Genomic DNA, 20702 nt, shown 5'->3' on the forward strand with positions numbered 1-20702 from the left:
TATATACTCCGAAATGCCTTCCAACACTTGTGCTGCGTGCGGAAGACATTTTACCGCAAGTCAGTAGGATGATTCCCGCGGGGCTGGCGCGTTTGTTGCTAACAAGCTCGGTAGATTCGTCCCTAAAGAGGCACTCAAAACTGTACTGCTTGAACCGACTGCCACCTTCGCGGAAACGATCATGCAGAGAATGTGCGGCAGCAAAATTACGATGCGATCTAGGCACGCCAAAGTGCGGGCGCTGTGCTTCGCGCAAATCTAAGTGCACATACGAGTCCTGGCAGAGAGAAATCATACAGACAAGACACGAAACAAGATCGTCTATAACAGGGTACTCAACCGAGCCAAAAGATACAGACGATGGCCGGCAGCAGCAGCAATCCAGAGTATCCTCACCTACTTCCTGTGTCCCATTGGGAATTCCCAGAAACCCAGAAGAGCGGGCCCGCTTCCCCGAACTGGTTATCTCACCAGAAAGGCGTCGCATCTTGCTCAATCACAACGGAACTCCGGGTACCTTGAATTTAGCGACGACTCGCACCATGCACTTGGTCGTGCGATTGCTCAAATCTTGGACACGCATCATGGCCAGCAGCCGTAGCGGCAGTGGGCCATCTGCAGCCCATCTACCACCCATCATCCACCCCCTGCAGCTGCAGAAAGACAACATCCCCCAACCCCTGGCACACTGCTGCACGCTGGCCCGCATGTGGGCCAACCAGGCAGAGGGAAGTGCAGCTCTGGTCTACCAAACCATTCGCGCTGAAGTCCAGAACCAACTGCAACAGCTGAATGGCATGTCTTTGGCTGACACACCAGCCCTGCTGGCAGCTTCTCAGGCTGTCCTCATTTTACTCATCATTTTACTGTTTGGCTTCAACACGCCAACGACATCTGTTCGCTCCGAGACCCAAATCATCTTAGACGCCTGGGCCGCCAAAGATCGCCTCACCGAGAGCGGTCTCATGCTGGATGAGTTTGCCACGGACAGCACGACCTTGGGCGTGCTGTCATGGCAAGCTTGGGCCCTCACCGCAGCAAAACGTCGTACCGTGTTGGCACTCCATCATGTCGAGTGGGCTTGGTCCTTGATGCGCGGCTACCCTGTGCTTTCGTGTTTCGAGCTTGGTCCTTTGCCGGCGCCAGATGCGGGATATTTGTGGCGTGCCACAGACAAAGATGCTTGGACAAGCTTGTACAATGACTGGTTGCGAAAATGGGCAAGCTGTGGTGGACGTTATCGCATGGCCGAAATTTTCAGCCTGGATCCAATCGGACCGCTGAGTGCACGCACAGAGATGTGGCTGGCCGAGGCAGACGAGTTTGGAATACTGCTCATGGCAGAAGGTGAGATAGTACTTGCCGCAGGCACAGGATTGTTATTAACACACCACAGTGAATGCTATTAGCGAGTAGATTTAATGGTTTGTCTTCTTTCTTTATGAACCGGCAAATCTACGTGCGGGAACTTCTCCAGAAATTCTATTCAAAGGCTCTACAGACCGATTAATCACCTCAACATCCGAAGAGGAGATCCCGCATTGTTTCCTTTTACACCCCATCGACCAAGTCCTTGTATAAATACCAACAAGCCAATCCGTACAGTTAACAAGTCATGAGATCCTTGCTTGTATGAACGGCCTGTGGATGGATACTTTTGGGGATTCTTTAATGGAGAGTAGCTCTATTTAAGTATCCTCTAATATCATTATACCATCACCCGGAGCAACAATTGTACCCTCCTTTTGCAGAAGGCGGTGTACAATGAGTCCATCCTGCGAATACCCTTCTTCGCGCGCAGGCCTGCGCATTATCGCTGTGGATTTGTCTGGGATCCGGACTGTGGTGCCACCTTAGCCCATACTTTCAGGGTCTGTTTGCTCGCTGGTTCTGTTGTCGCTGCCAGGCAGGGAAGTCGGGGCAAATAATTCCCGACGAGTATGGGAGTCGATTAGTTTATGCTTTCTGACAGAACCAGAAATAAGGAGCTTAGACGATGCCTGATTTTCACTCCTGCGGCAGACCCACGCGCACTAAACTTTCTCAAATTAAGACATAGGTCTTGATGAGGCGGTTATTGTAGTTGGCGAGCACCTATTAACTAGACATTGAAGCTTTTAAGTAGAACCAACTACTTAGGACAACTCGGACTATGCATACGCAACAGCCATTGCAGTGGTTGCGGTTCATTATGCCAGCTTGCCGCTAATAAGAGCAGCTGTGTTGTATTGTCTCCCAGGCCTGCCTGCATACAAAAGTCTGAGACAGCGGCTTTTTGGTAGATCCCTAATTTTCGCGGCTTAGTACCCTTTGCATGATAAGAAGCAGAAGTTTTAGGCCAGAAGCAGAAGGCAGAATGGATAATATTGCAAAGTTTAAGAGTTGTAAGTATCTTAACATTACTACTTTTCCTACAGATCAAAGTTCTTCTATCGAAAGAAACATCACGTAGTCTTTTATAATTCCGCGTATACAATAGAGCAGTAGTATGTAAGGATGGAAGAGAAAAAATATCTACATTTTGAAGCGGGCACTTCGTTTAGCACGTTCCCTCTATACAGTCAGACAGAAGACTTACTGGCTGCGTTTTTCGATTCAGTCGCAACTGCGGTTGAATAATAACGATTGCTGCCGCCTACTCCAGCGACACGGTCTATAGGACTGCTCATGTAGAACAAAGTAAGATCAAGAAATATTTCTATAACCAAGAAGTGGGATCAACTCGACCCGATTACCAGAAACCTCAAAAATTGCCGGAGTCTATCCCATAGTCGAAGTAGGGGAGAGCAATCAGGACAAAGCCAGAATTGACGCCCAGGAAGATTTTAAATAGAACTGCGTTCATGTTCAGTGGGTGGGAACCGGCTGTTGGGACTCGAGAAATCCATATCTAGTTGACTTTCTCGTGTTTATTCCAGACATGTGCTTACCCTGTCTGCGCGCTGTGGACGTGGTAAAGCTGGTTTGCTGCTCCAAGTTCAGGATTGAGCTGTGATCGGTGAATGCGATGACGGGCAGGCATTTTTTGACATCGATCCAGCAGCGAAGTCTCCGCAGTGCCCAGACGTCGCCAAGTACCTCCATCAGGCTTTCTCTGAGTCAGTGAACGCGCGAGAGATGGAAGGCTATTGGCTCGATGGCGGTCTTACAGGAGTATTTGTCAGTGGCTCCTTTAGCGTGCATGATAGCCTGAGGGCGGTGAAATTCTTTTATCCCTATAGATCAGATACTTCTTCTAAAACAAAAGCATTAAACTCATGGGAAATGTCCTGATATATGCCGGCTCGGATGAGCTGCACTTTTCGGTTTTGAGGTGGAGAGAAGCTGTTATGAATCCCGCATGGCGTTCAAGTCCGAAAAGTGCCTCACTCTAGACTTACACTAGCAAATTTCTTGATGAAATTGTTCACAGTATTCATGCAATCCTGGTCCAGATCTTTTCTGCCTTCCTCACTTGACGGCATGCTCTCCTCTAGCATAAGCTTGGCCAGCCACCAGTATTCGTCGGCATGATAAAAAAACTCGTCCCTATCAACCTGCCGAGATGAAGATTGGGCGGTATTCTTATCCCAAAGCAGTCTCCAACGTGATAATGCCCGGTGCAATGTTGGTTTCGCGATGGGCAAAGCACATATCACACTGGAATGGAATATGATTTCGTGAAGGCCTTTCAAACTTTTAGCCCAGTACGATAGGTATTAATGAGACAAAAGCTTACCTGATACCAGAACAAACAAGTCCAAATGGTTAAGTCGTCCGAACATGGACGAAGTGTTATCAGTCCATTTATCCCCCATAAGTAGACCTACCCCATCCTTTATAGATGGAATCTTGAAAGTACTCTGCCGCCAAAGCTGTCCCTGCTGGGTTGTAGAGTCTGCTGAGTCAAATTGTTCTTGATCGCATGGAAGGCTTCCCGTCATCTCACCCAAGGCCAGTTTTGGTGGATTGCGATGAAATATGGCGTGGGACGAATCTACGAGGAAGATCCAAGTCATCAGTCTGAGAGAAGTCAGCAAACGGTTGTTATTTCTAGTCTCTAGGCCATCAACTAACCTTATACCCTCTTCAGTTTTCACAAATAGTTCACAGTCCCCATCAATCACGGAAGACAAACAACTTGCTTCATGCTTTAAATTGGGAAGACCTTGGTTCCGGGCGGCCGATATCAGATCTGCGTAACGATGCAACCGCACCCTGTGGCGTGAATCTTGGTGGTTGTCCCAGTGCTGTGGAATAGAAATGAGAAATCCGGCTTGAAGTGGCTCCAAGCAGCCGAGTCTCAGTGCCCCAACCGAAGAAGAAGAAGAAGAAGAAGAAGAAGAACAAGAAGAAGAAGAAAGAAGTTTCTGAAAGGCATGGTGCTGAAAGATGTAATTCTCTGCAGCATCTAGACATACCCTGGCCGCTTTTGCGCTGCTCTCGGAATGATAGATAGCGCCAATGAGCATCACGGCCGCAAGAAGTGGTATATATGTAGTCTCAGGGGTGAATGACATGCGGTGTAGCACGGGGCAATGATTGTTCCAACAGTTGAAGTAAGCTTTGACAAAGGTGTCGACATTTTCCACTTTGAACAATATCTCGGCCGGGTTTGATATATGTCTGGGAAAAGTTTTCTTTGTCGAGTGCAAGCTAAGCGCAGATATTATTTCTGCCATGCGCCATTCCATTTGGTGGCTCTCGCGATGCGGTTCATGGGAGAACCGTTGACGTGTAAGTCGTCTCGTATACGCAGAATCAGTACCCAACAACGCGCTGAGAGATTCATGATCCTCCAGGTTAAGAGATGCGATGTTATCAAGGTCGGCCAAGTGCCAGTTATCAAATACATTGGGTTCAAAGCCAAAAAGGAAAAGATCCTGAGTATTTGAAGCAGAGCAAAACGAATCGAAATAGTCTTGCAGCGTGTTGTTGTGTGGATCAGTGTATTTGAGCAGAAAAGATAATTTTACTGTACCGGACCGAGCTATTTGCAATCCATTGCTGTTGCTGTTGTTGTTCTTCTTGTTGCTTCTCCCGGCCGACACAGAACCTGAGACTACAAGATCGACATGAGCCGGCAATCTCAGTTCGGCTCGGGTGTATATGCAAGACCTGTCTCGGTACACACAGCCAGAGCATGGCCGGCCACCATCACATGCAATTTTCGTAGCGGAACAGAAATCACAAGCTTGAAATCTCCGCCCTCTCTTTAGCGGACCTGGCATCGGTCGTCCGTTTCTCTCAACGCACGTCTTGGTGTGTCGACGCGCCGAATCACTGTGGTTTGTTCTGTAAGCGCGAGCTTATGTGCATGATCTGTACAAAATACATACGACCGTGTGAATGAGCTGTGGCAAAATGGGCAAACCGATTGCCCCTCGTCGTTATCTAGAAGAATACACGTCAATGTTTGTTGTGCCCGTCGTTTGAGTTGGCCTTACGCGTTCTCTCATGTCGTTTAAAGCGACCATTATGTGTAAAGGTGGCCGGACAAACTGCGCAGTAGTATATTTTCTTACTGCTCGCCATGGTAATGTTGCAGTCCGGCGAGCTTTGCATCTTCGTGAACCCTTCACCAGACTCGAGGAAATAGTGTGTCATAAGGGGGAAAGTTACAGAAGAAGGCCGAAGGTACAGAAGGCCGGGGACCGTGACAAGGGTGCCTGGGGCACGTGGGAGATATGGGCCAAACGACGTAATACTATTCACCCGTCAAGGCCACAGAAAGCAAAGGCAGAAATCATTACGTATTTCACCATGAGTCGGGCAAGTATAGTACCCCGCAATCTGTTAATCCTGTGAAGCTGGTCAGTGCCGGTGAGGAGGTGGGAATAGCCCGGCCCATAGAGGGGTTTGCCACTCGACTCTCTCGGCACTTCACCTACTCCTAAGCGAAGAGTCTCCCAATAACCACGGTGCTATTTCACACACACGCACAATGCTCGTTTTGAAGATGTGGAAAATGCAGCCGAATGCGGGTTTTGCCGGGTTTTGCCCGTCGCCGGACAATGATAAAAAGCGCAGCAACTCCTGGAGAATGTCCAGAGATATTCCAAAAAAGCTGATATACTAAGATCCTTTCTCTATACAGACCACAACGATGCAGAACACCGACAAAACTAAGCTCGAGTCCAAGTGGCCTCTAGCTTTTGACTTGGCTGGAAGCGGTACTCCATGTCGAATTGAGGGAGAAGTTGCTGATCTCGTGGTTCTTGGTACTATTCCCTCGGCCATCGATGGCACATTCTATCGAAATATGTGCGATCCCTTTGTACCCCCAGACCCCAACAATGTTCCTATTGATGGCGATGGAAGCATTTCTGCATTTCGCTTCTACAACGGCCGCGTGGATATGAAGACAAAATACATTGAGACGGAACGCTACAAGCTTGAACGAAGAGCTAATAAGGCTCTCTTTGGTCTATACCGCAATCCCTTCACACACCACCCATGTGTGAGAGCAGCTGTCGATTCTACTGCGAATACGAATCTCGTCTATTGGGCGGGCCATCTTCTCGCATTGAAAGAAGTTGGACTGCCTTATGCTGTCGATCCCGATACACTTGAAACCCGGTGCTACGACCCTTTCCAAGGACAGGTCAACGCCAAGACGTTTACTGCCCACCCGAAAGTCGACCCATTCTCGAACGAGCTGGTCGTTTTTGGGTACGAGGCCAAAGGCCTTGCAACTACGGATATTGTAATTTATTCTATCGACAAGGACGGGAAGACGCACGATGAGCAATGGCTCAAATCGCCGTGGTGCGCTTTCATTCACGACTGTGTTATCACGCCCAACTGGATCATCCTCGTTCTCTGGCCATTTGAGGCCAATATGGCACGCTTAAAGGCCAAGAAGCAACATTGGGCGTGGGATTACAATCTTCCAGCCACTTTCATAGTCGTGCCTAGGCGGAAGACGACTCCTCTTCCTTCTGGCTGGAAGCCGGGCGAACACAGAGTCTATTCGTGGGAGAACTGCATGCTGATTCACACTGGGGGTGCATGGGAGGGCAAGAACGGCAAACTCTGCTTTGAGTCTTCGCGTGTTCACGACAACGCATTTCCCTTCTTTCCTCCGGATGATGGGAGAATGCCAGCCCCAAACGCAAAGGCCGACTTTGTCCGCTGGGAGATTGATCTGAATCAGCCGAGCGGCAGCAAAGTGAAAGACCCAACAGTCATTCTCGATGTGCCGTCAGAGTTTCCACGTATTGACGAGCGTTTCATGACACAAGAATCAGAGTACGTGTTTCTCAATGTCTTCATCCCTAACAAATCAGACGGCAGCAAGAACATTTTTCATGGCTTGAATGGTATAGCTATGCACAGCCATAAAACGGGAAAAACACGCTGGTACTATGCCGGTGACAACTCGCTCGTACAGGAGCCCATCTTTATCCCCCGGTCTGCCGATGCGCCCGAGGGCGATGGCTGGGTTATTGCCATGGTAGAGAGACGTGCCGCGAACCGTAGTGACTTGGTGGTACTTGACACGCAGGATTTTGAGAATCTTGTTGCCATTGTGCAACTTCCCCTGCACGTCAAGGCGCAGATACATGGAAATTGGGTCGAGGCAGCCACACTCCCAGTACGGAAAAGTCTGGTGCGAGAGATTCCGGAGGTCGTCATCAGCAACATGGCGGCGTTAGAACCTTTATAAGTCGGTCCTAGATAATTTCAATAGTATTATTAAGACACCGTTCCTGCGGCAATTGTCCGCTTCCCAAGTGCTCTCTAAATGAAACCAATCACATCTCTGGTAGATCGGCTCTTGCCATGAGCATTTATTGCATAGGAGGATTTCGTAAAGAGATGTACGTAACACATAACGGAGGTACTCAATCGGCACAAAAAAAAACCCTCCGTCAAAAGGAAGGCTTCGGAAAGACGGTGCGCTCTGACGTGGTCGGCGGGAGGAACCGCCATGTCAACGATAAAAACACAGCTCCTGTGTCTCGTAGTTTTTTAGGGAATAGAAAACAAACATTCCCATCAATTAACGGTCACGACCATGACGCTGCTCGGTAAACCTCCGGTCAGGTACTCGGCCTAGGTTCGTCGTCCACCGCCTAGATCAGGCACCGGGTCATTGTAAAACCGCCAAATACCGGCCACGAAGCGGTCGTCTGGCATCTTACTTTGAAAGAACTGTGTGATTACCAATAAACCAATCAGCTTATAGAAGGATTAGTCTAATGGTAAGCTGTATACGGATTGACGATGCTGTCCTAGTTCCTATCGTTTAGGTATTCGAATGACACCTTTGGTGGTGTACTACGGGGAAAGGTTTCAAGGGTAGGGTGAGGGTAGGGTGCGGGCACTCCCAATCACTCGCTCTGCAAGCATCCAGTTGTTCACCTTTATCCTCTCCAGCCTGATTGATTCCTGCTATTCCTGGCTTTTGCTGCTCTCTTGTCGGCATCAGCATGGACAACGCGGCGCTGAATCATATCTTCACTGACTTGCGCTCCAAGTACGTTCGCCTCATCGCTCACAAAGCTTTTGGAACCGCTCGCTAATCCTCCTATTTCGTATTTAGGTCTCCCGAAGTTCGCAATCGCGCCGCCGACGAGCTTCGTGATCATCTTTCGACTGTTGTTAGAGAGCTTCCCATCGACCAGTTCACGCGGTACAGCAATGACGTGAACCGCCGCATTTTTGAGCTCATTCACTCCACAGACACAAACGACAAATTTGGCGGTATAGCTGCCATCGACAGGCTCATCGACTTTGACGGTACCGAAGAAAATGCGACGAAGATCTCCCGGTTTGCAAACTATCTACGTATTGTCATTCCAAGTAACGATGTTGAAGCAATGCGTGTTGCCGCCAAGGCGCTTGGAAGGCTGGCTATTCCGGGCGGAACTCTCACGCTCGATTTCGTCGAATTCGAAGTAAAGCGCGCCTTGGAATGGCTTCAGTCTGACCGGCAAGAATCGAGACGCCAGGCGGCTATGCTCATCATCACTGAGCTTGCTGCAAATAGCCCTACAATTCTCTATGCTTACGTTCCCCAGATCCTTGATGTCATATGGGTCGCCCTGCGCGATCCAAAAGTCGCAGTTCGCATTGATGCCGCTGATGCATTGCGCGCCTGTCTAAAAATCATGTATCAGCGAGACAACCAGATGCGACAGCAGTGGTACGAGCGTATATACACTGAGGCGCAGCTTGGTTTCACAAAAATTGGCTCGGCAGATGCCATTCATGGCAGTTTACTGGTCTATCGTGAGCTATTCGAACAAGCTGGCATGTTTATGCACAAAAATTACGCCAATGTGTGTGATACCGTGCTCAAATATAAAGATCATCGTGACAGTCTGGTACGCCGGACGGTGCTCGCTATGATGCCGACGCTAGCCAGCTATAACCCGACCGCCTTTGCAGACAAGTACATGCATCCTTGCATGCTGCACTTACTCGGACAACTCAAAAAAGATCGAGAACGCAATCAAGTCTTTCAATCAATTGGCCAGATTGCGGGCGCAGTTCACAGCAGTATGGGTCCCTATCTCGACGCTATTCTTACTAATATTAAGGAAGGACTGAGTCAGAAAGGTCGTGCACGGAAAGAGCAAGAGAAAGCTATCTTTGAGTGCATAAGCATGCTTGCGGCCGCAGTCGGACAGGCTCTGACCAAGAATCTGAATCTCGATATTCTTGACCTGATGTTTGCCTGTGGTCTGTCTGAGCATTTGCGCGCGACTCTCGTTGATCTCGCAAAATACATCAAACCGCTTTTGCCAACCCTTCAAGAGCGGCTGATAACCATAATTTCAATCTCTCTTTCTGGAAGACCGTTCAGAGTGCCTGGTTCCCCAGAGTCGAATTTGCCTATGCTTCCTGAAGCAGCTCGCGAATACCGGGAGAGCATGATTTCAAAAGATGGACCGGCAGGAAGTAACGACATCAAAGACTCTGATCTGATTGCTCTTTCCATGCGCATTTTGGGCACCTTTGATTTCTCTGGATATACGTTTAATGAGTTCGTGAGAAATTGCGTGATCTTGTATCTTGATGATGAGAATCCTGAAGTACGAAAGGCTGCCGCTCTAGCGTCGTGCTCTCTCTTTTTGAAAGATCCAATATGCTTCCAGACTAGTGCACATGCAATTCGAGTAGTGGGAGATGTTCTTGAGAAGTTGTTGTCCGTTGCCATTTCTGATCCTGGTATGTGTTGGACGTATTCCTTTTTTGCGCGGGTACGATTTTAACTGACTGCTTTTTCTAGTGGCCGATATTCGTCTGGAGGTGCTTAGCTCCTTTGATGCTCGTTTTGACTCTCATCTCTCACAAGCGGACAACGTGCGATTGCTCTTCACTGCTCTTAATGACGAAGTCTTTGCCGTCCGCCAGGTTGCTATTAGCATCATCGGTCGTCTGACCAACATTAATCCTGCATATGTCATGCCTCCTCTACGCAAGACTTTGATTCAGTTACTGACTGAACTGGAATATTCGACCAGTTCGCGATCGAAAGAGGCATCGGCTAAGTTGTTGTCAATCCTTGTGCGTTCAACTAAGGGACTGATAAAACCTTACGTTAATCCGATGATCAAAGTTCTTCTTCCCAAGGCTAGCGACTCGAGCACTGCTACTGCTGCCAGCGTGATTTCTGCTCTGGGTGAGCTGGCAAGAGTTGGCGGCGAAGATCTGATTCCTTATATCCCTGACCTGATGCCGTTGATTCTGGATGTGCTGCAAGACCAGAGCTCACCTGTGAAACGGGATGCTGCATTACGCACACTGGGACAACTTGCTAGTAGTTCGGGGTACGTTATTGATCCACTAATTGACTATCCGCAGCTTCTTGGCGTTTTAGTCTCGATTTTGAGATCTGAGCAATCTTCCACTATTCAGTGCGAGACAGTCAAGTTGATTGGTATTCTTGGCGCTTTGGATCCGTATCGTCATCAAATGGTTGAGCGTGGAGGACTTGGCAAGCGGGCTGGTGAGCAAGACGTAACATCATCTGATGTATCGACGATCATGTTCAATTTGACTGCGCAGACGCCTCCGAGCGGCACGGACGAGTATTATGCGTCGGTCGTGATCAAGATTTTGCTTACCATTTTACGGGACCCATCGTTAGGTACGCATCATACGGCTGTCGTGCAGGCTATTATGTATATATTCAAGACGTTGGGCGTCAAGTGCGTGCCGTTCCTGGGGGAGATCATCCCTGTATTTTTGCAAGTTATGCGTACTTGCTCGCATTCCATTCTTGATTTTTACTTCCAGCAGTTAGGTATCATGGTCACTATTGTACGTCAGCATATCAGAAATTTCCTGCCAGATATATTCTCGCTCGTTAATGAATTTTTCAATAAATCGCCAGGTTTGCAGATAACTATTCTATCATTGGTTGAAAGCGTTTCGCGGGCGATGGAAGGTGATTTCAAGATGTATATGCAGCAGCTTTTGCCGCTTATGTTACCAATTATCGACACGGACCGGTCGGCCATGCGCACATCTACGCAAAAGGTATTGCATGCTTTTGTGGTTTTTGGATCAAATGTTGAAGAATACATCCATCTTTTATTACCTTCTGTTGTGCGATTATTTGAGAATGCACCACCGGTTCTGGAGATTGCTGCCATGGAAACCGTTGGCCAGATGTGTAAGAATGTCAATATGGCTGACATGGTCAGTCGAATCATGCATCCTACTCTGCGCGTTCTGGGTACGACTGGGAATGAGGATGTGCGTAAGGCAGCAATTGAGCTTATTACATCGCTGATTTATTATTTGCGTGACGATACGACTGTGTTCATCCCTGTCATCAACAAAGTTGTGGTTGCCAACAAGATATACCATGCGCAGTACGAGTTGCTTGTAAACCGGATGATCAAGAAGGAGCCATTTCCACAGAAACTTGACACGGACTCGGATCGCAAATATGCTGTATCTGGTATCGACGAGGTTTCGGAAGCTAAGCCTCCTTCAAAAAAGTTACCAGTCAATCAGGAGCATCTCAAAGCTGCGTGGGAGGCATCGCAGAAGTCAACGCGTGATGACTGGCAGGAGTGGGTGCGCCGTTTAAGTGTTGAGTTATTGAAGGAGTCGCCATCGCATGCGTTACGAGCATGTGCTTCTTTAGCCGGTGTTTATTATCCACTTGCAAAAGATCTGTTCAATGTAAGCTTTGTGAGTTGCTGGGCGGAGTTGTATGAGCAGAATCAGGATGAGCTTGTGCGATCGATTGAGACCGCGTTAATGTCTCCTAAGATTCCGCCGGAGATTTTACAGACTTTGCTGAATTTGGCGGAGTTTATGGAGCATGACGATAAGGCTCTGCCGATGGATATTCGGACTCTAGGACAATTCGCTACTAGGTGTCATGCGTATGCGAAGGCTTTACATTATAAAGAGCTCGAGTTTATTCAGGAGCCTACTACGCCGACTATCGAAGCGCTTATTAGCATCAACAACCAACTTCAGCAGAATGATGCCGCTGTTGGAATTTTGAAGCATGCGCAGCTACATAATGATTTACAGCTTAAAGAGACATGGTACGAAAAGCTTCAGCGATGGGAAGATGCATTGGAAGCTTATAATAGACGTGAGAAAGATGAGCCTGATTCGTTGGATATCACTATGGGCAGAATGCGATGTCTACACGCGCTGGGTGAATGGGATTTACTTTCCCAGCTTGCGCATGAAAAATGGACAAATTCCCCGACTGATATTCGCCGCTCGATTGCGCCTCTGGCCGCTGCCGCTGCGTGGGGCTTAGGACAATGGGATCGGATGGATACTTATATCAGTGTGATGAAGACCGAGTCGCCTGATCGGTCGTTTTTCAGAGCTATTTTGTCATTACATCGGAACAATTTTGATGATGCAACAACACATATTGGCAAAGCGCGAGATTTGCTGATTACAGAATTATCTGCGTTAGTCTCTGAAAGTTATAATCGTGCATATGGTGTTGTCGTGCGTGTGCAGATGTTATCGGAGCTGGAGGAGATCATCACTTATAAAATGGCGGTCGATGATCCTGATCAGCAACGCGTGCTGCGCAAGACTTGGAGTCGACGACTTAGGGGATGCCAGCGCAATGTTGATATTTGGCAGCGTATGCTTAAAGTACGTGCATTAGTCGTCAAGCCGAGACAAGATATGGAGATGTGGATTAAGTTTGCGAATCTATGTCGCAAGTCAGGTCGTATGGGACTTGCAGAGAAGTCACTCAATTCATTAGTCGATGATCCCCATCCATCTGACGCAGTAAATCTCTCTAGTGCTTCGTACGCCGGTCGTGCGCCGCCTCAGGTTGTGTATGCGCAACTGAAGTACATGTGGGCAGCTGGAAAACAGCTCGATGCACTGAATCATTTATGCGATTTCACTGCCAAAATGTCGCAGAATCTGGGTTTAAATACTACCGAACTCATGCTCAATCCTTTGCCTGCTGAATTACGTATCTCGGCTTCAGCGGTTAATTTGAACTCAAACTTAGCATTTGTCAATGGCAATGGGCAGCAGCAGCAGCAGCAATCTATAAATGGGGCATTGTTGACGAATGGGCATTCGCAGCCGCCGTCTGCTGCAACTCTTGCTGCCTCGCAAGCTTCTAACGGTATAACGTCCGCTAATGCTAAGAAACGGATAGAAGATTATACAAAGTTACTCGCACGTTGCTTTTTGAAGCAAGGTGAATGGCAAATCGCACTGCAGCCGCAATGGCACAACGAGAATTCCCACGCGATTTTACGATCATATTTGCTCGCGACGTATTTTGATAAAGGGTGGTACAAAGCATGGCATAACTGGGCTTTGGCTAACTTTGAAGTCGTGACAGCCTATGACAAGGCTGACAGCAAGGACCGTAATGGTACTGTGCTGGGTGAAGTTGTCGAAAAGTACGTATTACCTGCTATCCAAGGATTTTTCAAATCAATTTACCTGTCGAGCGGGAACTCGCTCCAAGACACGCTGCGTTTGCTCACGCTTTGGTTCCGCTACGGAGGTTTGCCTGAGCCTGCAAAGGCTATGAATGAAGGGTTTACGACCGTCAGTATCGATACCTGGCTTGAGGTGATTCCGCAGCTGATTGCGCGCATTCACCAGCCCAACATGGTCGTGCGCAAATCTCTACACTCGCTTATTTCTGACCTCGGTCGCACTCATCCGCAGTCGCTAGTCTACCCTCTGACGGTGGCGATCAAGTCCGATAGTGTCACGCGACAAAAAGCTGCGATGGCAATCATGGATAAAATGCGTGCGCACAGTGCAACGCTTGTTAAGCAGGCTGAGATTGTCATTCAAGAATTGATTCGAGTTGCGGTATTGTGGCATGAACAGTGGCATGAGGGACTTGAAGATGCTTCGAGGCTGTTTTTTGGCGATCATAATATTGAAAAGATGTTTGCAACATTAGAACCATTGCATAAAATGCTGGAGATGGTGCGTTTGAGTTTTGGGTATTTTTGAAAATGATTGATGATGTAGTTAATTCCATTTTGCTTTTAGGGACCGCAAACTTTACGTGAGATTTCGTTTCACCAGGCGTTTGGTCGTGACCTGCGCGAGGCCTATGAATGGGTGCTCAGCTTCAAGCGTACCAATGATATGACGCATCTGAACCAGGCATGGGATGTTTATTACAATGTTTTCCGAAGAATTACTCGCCAGCTTCCTCAGCTCAATACGTTGGATTTGCAGTACGTGTCTCCAAACTTGCTTGAATGTAATGATTTGGAGCTTGCTATGCCTGGTACTTATGAGAGTGGAAAACCGATTATCCGGATTATGCATTTTGATCCTACCTTTACGGTTATAACATCCAAGCAGAGACCGCGCAAGTTGTCGATTCGTGGAAGTGATGGCGTTGATTATCAGTATTTGTTGAAGGGTCATGAGGATATTAGACAGGATAGTTTAGTTATGCAACTGTTTGGTCTTGTAAATACTCTGCTTGGAGCTGATTCCGAGTGCTTCAAGCGACATTTGAGTATTCAGCAATATCCTGCGATTCCATTGTCTCCCAAGAGCGGATTACTGGGATGGGTTAAGAATAGTGATACCTTCCATGTGTTGATCAGAGAATATCGTGATAATCGCAAGATTCTCTTGAATATCGAGCACCGGATTATGCTGCAGATGGCGCCAGACTATGACCATCTAACGCTGATTCAAAAGGTTGAAGTATTCATGTATGCTCTCGATAACACTACGGGACAAGATCTATACCGGGTTTTGTGGCTGAAGAGTCGCTCTTCCGAGGCTTGGCTAGACAGACGCACAACGTACACGCGATCACTTGCTGTGATGTCGATGGTTGGTTACATTCTCGGGCTGGGTGACCGTCATCCATCGAATTTGATGATGGATCGCAATACCGGCAAAGTTGTTCATATTGACTTTGGCGACTGCTTCGAAGCAGCAATCTTAAGAGAAAAATATCCGGAGAAGGTCCCGTTTCGATTGACGCGCATGTTGACGTACGCGATGGAAGTGTCGGGCATTGAAGGCTCGTTCCGGATTACGTGTGAGAATGTGATGCGGGTGCTGAGAGATAATAAGGAGTCACTGATGGCTATTCTTGAAGCGTTTGCGCATGATCCGCTCATCAATTGGGGATTTAATCTACCGCAGCCTGAGCGTCCTTCGCAGGGAGCAATGGCGCAGTCGCAGGGGCTCTCGACGCAGCAACCGCAGGCGCAGCAGCAATCCTATACAGCTGGTGCTTCAATGGGCGCAGACAAGGGCCGCACCGCCGCAGCTGCTGCAATGATGGGAGCGAATACGCTGGCTGCATCGATTGGGAAGGATCGTCGGAGTAGTATGATCGTGTCTCCATCATCGGGACTTGATAAGCGCCGACCGCAGATTGACGAGGAGGAGGTTGTTAATCGTATGTATCAAGATTTTCTGTTGAATCGCGGGACAGGGGCTAATTTTACATTTTTTGTAACAGTCGAGCTACAAAACAATTTGGACTCACGCAATCAGCGGGCCACTGTTGTATTGAAGCGGATTTCGGATAAGCTGACAGGAAATGACTTTAAGCATCCGAAGGAGCTTGATGTGCCGCACCAGGTCGATAAACTAATCCAGCAGGCGACTTCGGTTGAAAACCTCTGTCAGCACTTTATTGGATGGTGCTCATTCTGTAAGTTTTGCCCTCTTATTCCATATCTGACCGCGCAGTGTCGTGTTGAGATGTGTTGGCTAACGAATTCTGTTTATATAGGGTAAAAATCAATGGACTATAGTTTCTGTCGGCGAAAAGGACCGCTGCACGCGGCAAGAGCGAGACAGTCGTTTTGTCATACGCAATAGGAAGAGTTTTGGTTTTTGTTTTATTGGAGTTATTATTTGTCTTGTGTCGAGTAGTTTATATAATTGTTACTATTTTATATAGAGGAGGTTGTCCAGGTTGAAATACGTGTAGTGAGATGAACCATTATAATAACGATTATGGTTTCGGCGTAAACTGTGAGCGCAACGGGACCCGGGGAATAGTAGCGCCGAAGAAGCATGGATTCCAAGTTACTAATGCGCGGGTCGGAGAGCGAGAGCGAAAGAGAGAGACTACAATGTATCATCGCCGACGACGGATAACTTAACGCCGCAACAGCCCCTCCCCCGCGTGCAACGGATGCGTGGGCTCCGCCGGAAACTCCCCCACCAAACTCCGAACGTGGCGACAACAGCACTTTTGAGCTCGTGTCACAGGAACGGATGGCTTATGTCCGAAGAGAACCATATCGCGATATAGGCTTGAGAGTGTTATCGGAGATTTTTGATAAGCGATATAAATGGGGTTGATTTCCTCCTCCCCCGCGCGGGGAGGAAGGTAAGCAGATGGTCACCTTCCTTCAAGCTAAGAATTGATTAAATTACACGAGAATCAGGATGACTACTACATACACTTCACCTGCCGAGCTTGAAGATGCCGTGACTGTGCTGCGCAAGACTTTCGGCAGCGGCAAGACCAAGTCTATGACTTGGCGTAAGTGGCAGATGAAACAGATGTGGTGGATGATTGATGACAATCAGGAGCGCTTTACGGCTGCTCTTGCGCAGGACCTGAATCGCAGCCAGTTTGAGGCCTATGCGGGTGATATTTCTGGCGTGCGGGCAAATATTCTGGAGTCTTTGGAGCATGTTGATGAGTGGGCTGCTGACGAGAAGCCAAAGTCCGGATTCGTATTTGGAACGTTGAGTAAGACTCGAATCAAAAAGGAGCCACTTGGGGTGGCGCTTATTGTTGGAGCGTGGAATTTCCCTATCGCGTTGCTACTTGAACCCGCTATTGCTGCTATCGCTGCTGGATGCTGCGTGTTGATGAAGCCCTCAGAGATGGCGGCCGCTACGCAGGATTTGTTGGTCGAGCTGGTACCAAAGTATCTGGATCCTGACGCCATTCGGATCGCTTCTGGCGGACCTAGTGAGATGACTAGAATACTCAATTACAGATTTGATCATATCTTCTTTACTGGTTCAGGCAAGATTGCAAAATTTATTACGGAGGCAGCAGCTAAATACTTAACTCCGACCGTCCTTGAACTCGGTGGCCAGGGTCCTGCGATTGTGACTGCGAAAGCCAATGTCGATCTAGCAGCCAAGAGAATCGCTTGGGCAAAGTTCCTTAACGCGGGACAAATTTGTTTATCTGTTAATCACACATTTGTTGATTCGGCTGTATACGATGAGTTTGTCGAACGCGTTGGGTTTTGGTTCGATTCATTTTTATCTGGTGAGGGAGAACAGCAAATGACTAAGATCATTAGCCAGAGAAATTTTGCGCGATTAGAGAAATTACTGGAGGGCACGAGTGGAAAAATCACCTATTCTGGAAAATCCCCGAATGACATATCCATTGGAAAATTCAATCCTACAGTTGTCGCGAATGTTACGATGCAGGATTCTCTACTTTCTGAGGAACTCTTTGGACCGATTTTGCCGGTCATCAAAGCCGATTATAGGACTGCTGTGGGAATCATTAATAGGTATGTTTATTGCTGACTACCTCCTGAGAAATATAGCTAATTGTGGTGCAGCATGGATCACCCGCTCGGATTATACATCTTCTCTGACTCCAAGAAAGAGGTTGACGAAAGTACGTATAATAATTTTCCGACTCAGAAACTCAAGTAGATAAAAAGACTTACGCCGAATATCCACAGTCATACAATCAACACTTTCCGGCGGCGTTACTGTTAACGATACACTTTTGCATTTTATCGTTCCCGACACGCCATTCGGCGGCGTGGGTGACTCTGGTGTGGGCTATTACCACGGTGGTTATGGATTTAAGTGCTTTACCCACCTCCGCACCGTCGTCGCGCCGCCTACTTGTCTAGAGAAAATAATGGAATTTAGATACGCACCGTACACGCCTAGTGATGTGTCGCGTATGCTAATCAAAAACACTCTAGGTTTCAAAAAGGGCGAGACGATGACTGATCAAGAACCTCGGTTCGCAAGTATCAGTGCGGTCAAAGATGTTGTGCTTAAGACTGCAAAGATTGTGGCGGTTACTACCGCTATTACGGCTTCTTTGGCTGTTTTCGATGGGTTCAGAGGTGGTCGCTCTCGAGTTACTGATTATTTCGAATTTGTGTATTCGAGTGTGAGATGTAAGTTTGACGTAAAGAGAGTGAAGCTGTAGAATTTTTTTCTTTGCTGCTCCTAAATTACTTGATGCTGGGAATTAGAGTCTATTTGTCAAATAAAAGACTGTTGCTGTGCAACTCTTCAATATACATATCGTAGCAAAAGCTAATCAAGTGGTAGATTCTCAAATTGGTAACCAAGATTATTTATTGGCAATGAAAAGTTAATTCCATTCACAATACCTGCTCATACAGATAACAAAACAAGCTCAAAACGGCGCAATCAGTTTCAAAAGACTAAAAGTACATCTCTAACGAGCAGAAGAAAAAAAAAAGAAGAAAAGAGAACGACTCCAAACAAGTTAAGAAAAGAAAGTAGAGAAAAAATGTGAAACCATGAAAAATTGATCACAGGGCAAAGATAGCAGCCACAAGACCGGCAACCGACACTGCGAATGAGTTGACGCCTGCAGACACAGCACCGGCTGAAGATGAAGTAGTCGCTGCTTCAGTACTGGTAGTCGCTGCGATAGATGAAGTCTTGGTAGCCGTTGCAGTAGCTGATGGCGCAGCGGACGACGACGACGACGACGATTTAGAGTAATCCGGAACTGTCTGGTCTGAGACGACTGAGATTGCCGTATCTGTGATTTCATTGTTATCGATGTCGTAAATCTTGTATGTCGTTTGATTACTGTTCCAAGTGATCCATTTACCGATATTGTTGTTGCCGCTTCCGGACTTCAGCATATCAGTAGCCGGACAATCCGGGAGAGTAAAATTTGAGTCAAAACCAGAGTAAATCGATTTAATATACGAAGAATTGCAAGAGGGGGAAGTGACATTGTCGATATAAGCGTCAGAGATAAAGTCCTGGTATGTCATATTTGCATATGCGCCTTGCAAGTTTACGAAATCTTGCAACAATGTCGCGGCCCCATCAGAGTCGATTGAGACTAGTCCAAATTTGTTATCTTCTTCAGAGAACTCATATATCAAACCACCATCAAAAACTTTGAGCATTTCCTCGGTATAGACACCCCCATTAATCTCGGTGAACGTACGCGGCGACGCAGTATTGCAGCCGAACTCAGAGAAAAAGAGCGCGATTGACGAGTCTGCAAAACTACTTACCAGAGCCGGGTATCCACTAGTCGCCCACGTCGAGACTCCTGAACACCATTGATAAGAGTTGAGACCATAAAAGTCTGAGCGGGAAATGAAGATATCTGAGTCGGAGTCTTCATCGCCTCCGCATTGCAAGTACTCCCATCCAGCAATACGCAAAGTAGCATCGTCCGCGGCAGAGTATCCGACAGGGATCGTGCGGTTCGCGTGCAACGATATGTAATTCTTCATATCACGTTGTACGGCACGGATATAAGGCGGCGAAACTTTAGCTGAAGTCGCGTCGTTGATGACTTCGTTTCCAGCAAAGAATCCGAGCACATTAGAGTATCCCATGAAAGCGTCAATGATGGAGAACACACGCTTAAGGTAATTCTCGTTGTAGGAGTTGGAAGGTGTGTAGCGGTCGATCGATTCTCCCCCGAGAGGACTGTTGACATCGAGAATGACGTAGATACCGACGGCATTGAAGACGGACATGCACGCGTCATGGTTTAGCCACGGGCCTGGCCAAAATTAGCACGCAATCTACAAAGACTCAAGACCTGTATATAACATACTAACGGTGTAAACCTGCAAACAAGTCAGCACTTATCTCAAGAAGATGTAGAAATATAGAAACACATACGCGAATGGTATTAACACCCAGTTGCTGCAGCAGATACGCGTCTCGCAGGCACGTATCTTCATCCGACAACACATCCGACGAAGCACTGTTCGAGTATCCCGAAGACCCGCCGGGCTGATAATCCACGCCGACCACAACGAACGGATTTCCGTTGTAGTCCACAAACATGTTGTCCTTGACTGAGACTGGGAGCAGAGCTGTCGCGAGGTGCGCGAAGCCGAGCGCAAGAGCGAGAACAGAGAAGCGCATTTTTTCTTTTTTTAGTCTTTTTCTTACTCTCAAACACAGCAATATTTTTGCCCAAAACTTGGAGATATACTCAACGGAAATGAGAAGAGACAGACGGTAGCAAAACGGAGAAGAAGCTGGCGGGAATTTGAAAGTCGGCCAAA

General features: G+C 47.6%; 6 protein-coding genes across 6 annotated transcripts; 4 read left to right on the forward strand and 2 right to left on the reverse strand.

The window, feature by feature from the left end:
• Positions 1–13: 13 nt before the first annotated feature.
• V2V93DRAFT_360832 (uncharacterized protein) lies at positions 14–1416 on the forward strand (the record flags this gene model as incomplete). The annotated part of the gene is made up of 3 exons (XM_066908144.1): positions 14–59; positions 115–1347; positions 1397–1416. 3 exons carry the CDS (start codon positions 14–16, stop codon positions 1414–1416), a joined length of 1299 nt encoding a protein of 432 aa, XP_066763849.1.
• Positions 1417–3365: 1949 nt separating this feature from the next.
• V2V93DRAFT_382301 (uncharacterized protein) lies at positions 3366–5210 on the reverse strand (the record flags this gene model as incomplete). Its single annotated transcript, XM_066912150.1, has 3 exons — positions 3366–3667; positions 3719–4002; positions 4057–5210. The coding sequence occupies 3 exons, from the start codon at positions 5208–5210 to the stop codon at positions 3366–3368; spliced, it is 1740 nt and encodes a 579-aa protein (XP_066763850.1).
• A 464-nt stretch (positions 5211–5674) lies between these two features.
• V2V93DRAFT_81523 (lignostilbene dioxygenase) lies at positions 5675–7685 on the forward strand. Its single transcript, XM_066912798.1, has one exon. The coding sequence runs from the start codon at positions 6086–6088 to the stop codon at positions 7646–7648; it is 1563 nt and encodes a 520-aa protein (XP_066763851.1). The 5' UTR covers positions 5675–6085; the 3' UTR covers positions 7649–7685.
• Positions 7686–8308: 623 nt separating this feature from the next.
• On the forward strand, positions 8309–16521 carry V2V93DRAFT_81428 (armadillo-type protein). Its single transcript, XM_066912796.1, has 6 exons — positions 8309–8461; positions 8528–10158; positions 10220–14397; positions 14464–15847; positions 15911–16105; positions 16187–16521. Exons 1-6 carry the CDS (start codon positions 8415–8417, stop codon positions 16189–16191), a joined length of 7440 nt encoding a protein of 2479 aa, XP_066763852.1. The 5' UTR covers positions 8309–8414; the 3' UTR covers positions 16192–16521.
• On the forward strand, positions 16522–18786 carry V2V93DRAFT_81429 (aldehyde dehydrogenase). Its single transcript, XM_066912797.1, has 3 exons — positions 16522–17948; positions 18000–18058; positions 18126–18786. Exons 1-3 carry the CDS (start codon positions 16852–16854, stop codon positions 18608–18610), a joined length of 1641 nt encoding a protein of 546 aa, XP_066763853.1. The 5' UTR covers positions 16522–16851; the 3' UTR covers positions 18611–18786.
• A 93-nt stretch (positions 18787–18879) lies between these two features.
• Positions 18880–20679, reverse strand: V2V93DRAFT_374769 (Glucanosyltransferase-domain-containing protein). Its single transcript, XM_066911319.1, has 3 exons — positions 20311–20679; positions 20243–20255; positions 18880–20188 (listed from the first exon to the last, which is right to left on the reverse strand). The coding sequence occupies exons 1-3, from the start codon at positions 20557–20559 to the stop codon at positions 18963–18965; spliced, it is 1488 nt and encodes a 495-aa protein (XP_066763854.1). The 5' UTR covers positions 20560–20679; the 3' UTR covers positions 18880–18962.
• Positions 20680–20702: the final 23 nt, after the last annotated feature.

Source organism: Kockiozyma suomiensis, assembly GCF_038497685.1.
Source record: "Kockiozyma suomiensis strain NRRL Y-17356 unplaced genomic scaffold V2V93scaffold_14, whole genome shotgun sequence".
Classification (NCBI taxonomy): domain Eukaryota; kingdom Fungi; phylum Ascomycota; class Lipomycetes; order Lipomycetales; family Lipomycetaceae; genus Kockiozyma; species Kockiozyma suomiensis.

What these genes read in the sequence shown, in the direction of transcription:
- V2V93DRAFT_81523 (XM_066912798.1), top strand. Translation starts at nt 6,086, where the DNA reads ATGCAGAACACCGACAAAACTAAGCTCGAGTCCAAGTGGCCTCTAGCT.
- V2V93DRAFT_81428 (XM_066912796.1), top strand. Translation starts at nt 8,415, where the DNA reads ATGGACAACGCGGCGCTGAATCATATCTTCACTGACTTGCGCTCCAA. An exon ending in TGCATAAAATGCTGGAGATG is followed by an intron (nt 14,398 to 14,463) that starts GTGCGTTTGAGT and finishes TTTTGCTTTTAG; the next exon opens with GGACCGCAAACTTTACGTGA. An exon ending in CGAGGAGGAGGTTGTTAATC is followed by an intron (nt 15,848 to 15,910) that starts GTATGTATCAAG and finishes TTTTTGTAACAG; the next exon opens with TCGAGCTACAAAACAATTTG.
- V2V93DRAFT_81429 (XM_066912797.1), top strand. Translation starts at nt 16,852, where the DNA reads ATGACTACTACATACACTTCACCTGCCGAGCTTGAAGATGCCGTGACT. An exon ending in GCTGTGGGAATCATTAATAG is followed by an intron (nt 17,949 to 17,999) that starts GTATGTTTATTG and finishes ATTGTGGTGCAG; the next exon opens with CATGGATCACCCGCTCGGAT. An exon ending in CAAGAAAGAGGTTGACGAAA is followed by an intron (nt 18,059 to 18,125) that starts GTACGTATAATA and finishes GAATATCCACAG; the next exon opens with TCATACAATCAACACTTTCC.
- V2V93DRAFT_374769 (XM_066911319.1), bottom strand. Translation starts at nt 20,559, where the DNA reads ATGCGCTTCTCTGTTCTCGCTCTTGCGCTCGGCTTCGCGCACCTCGCG.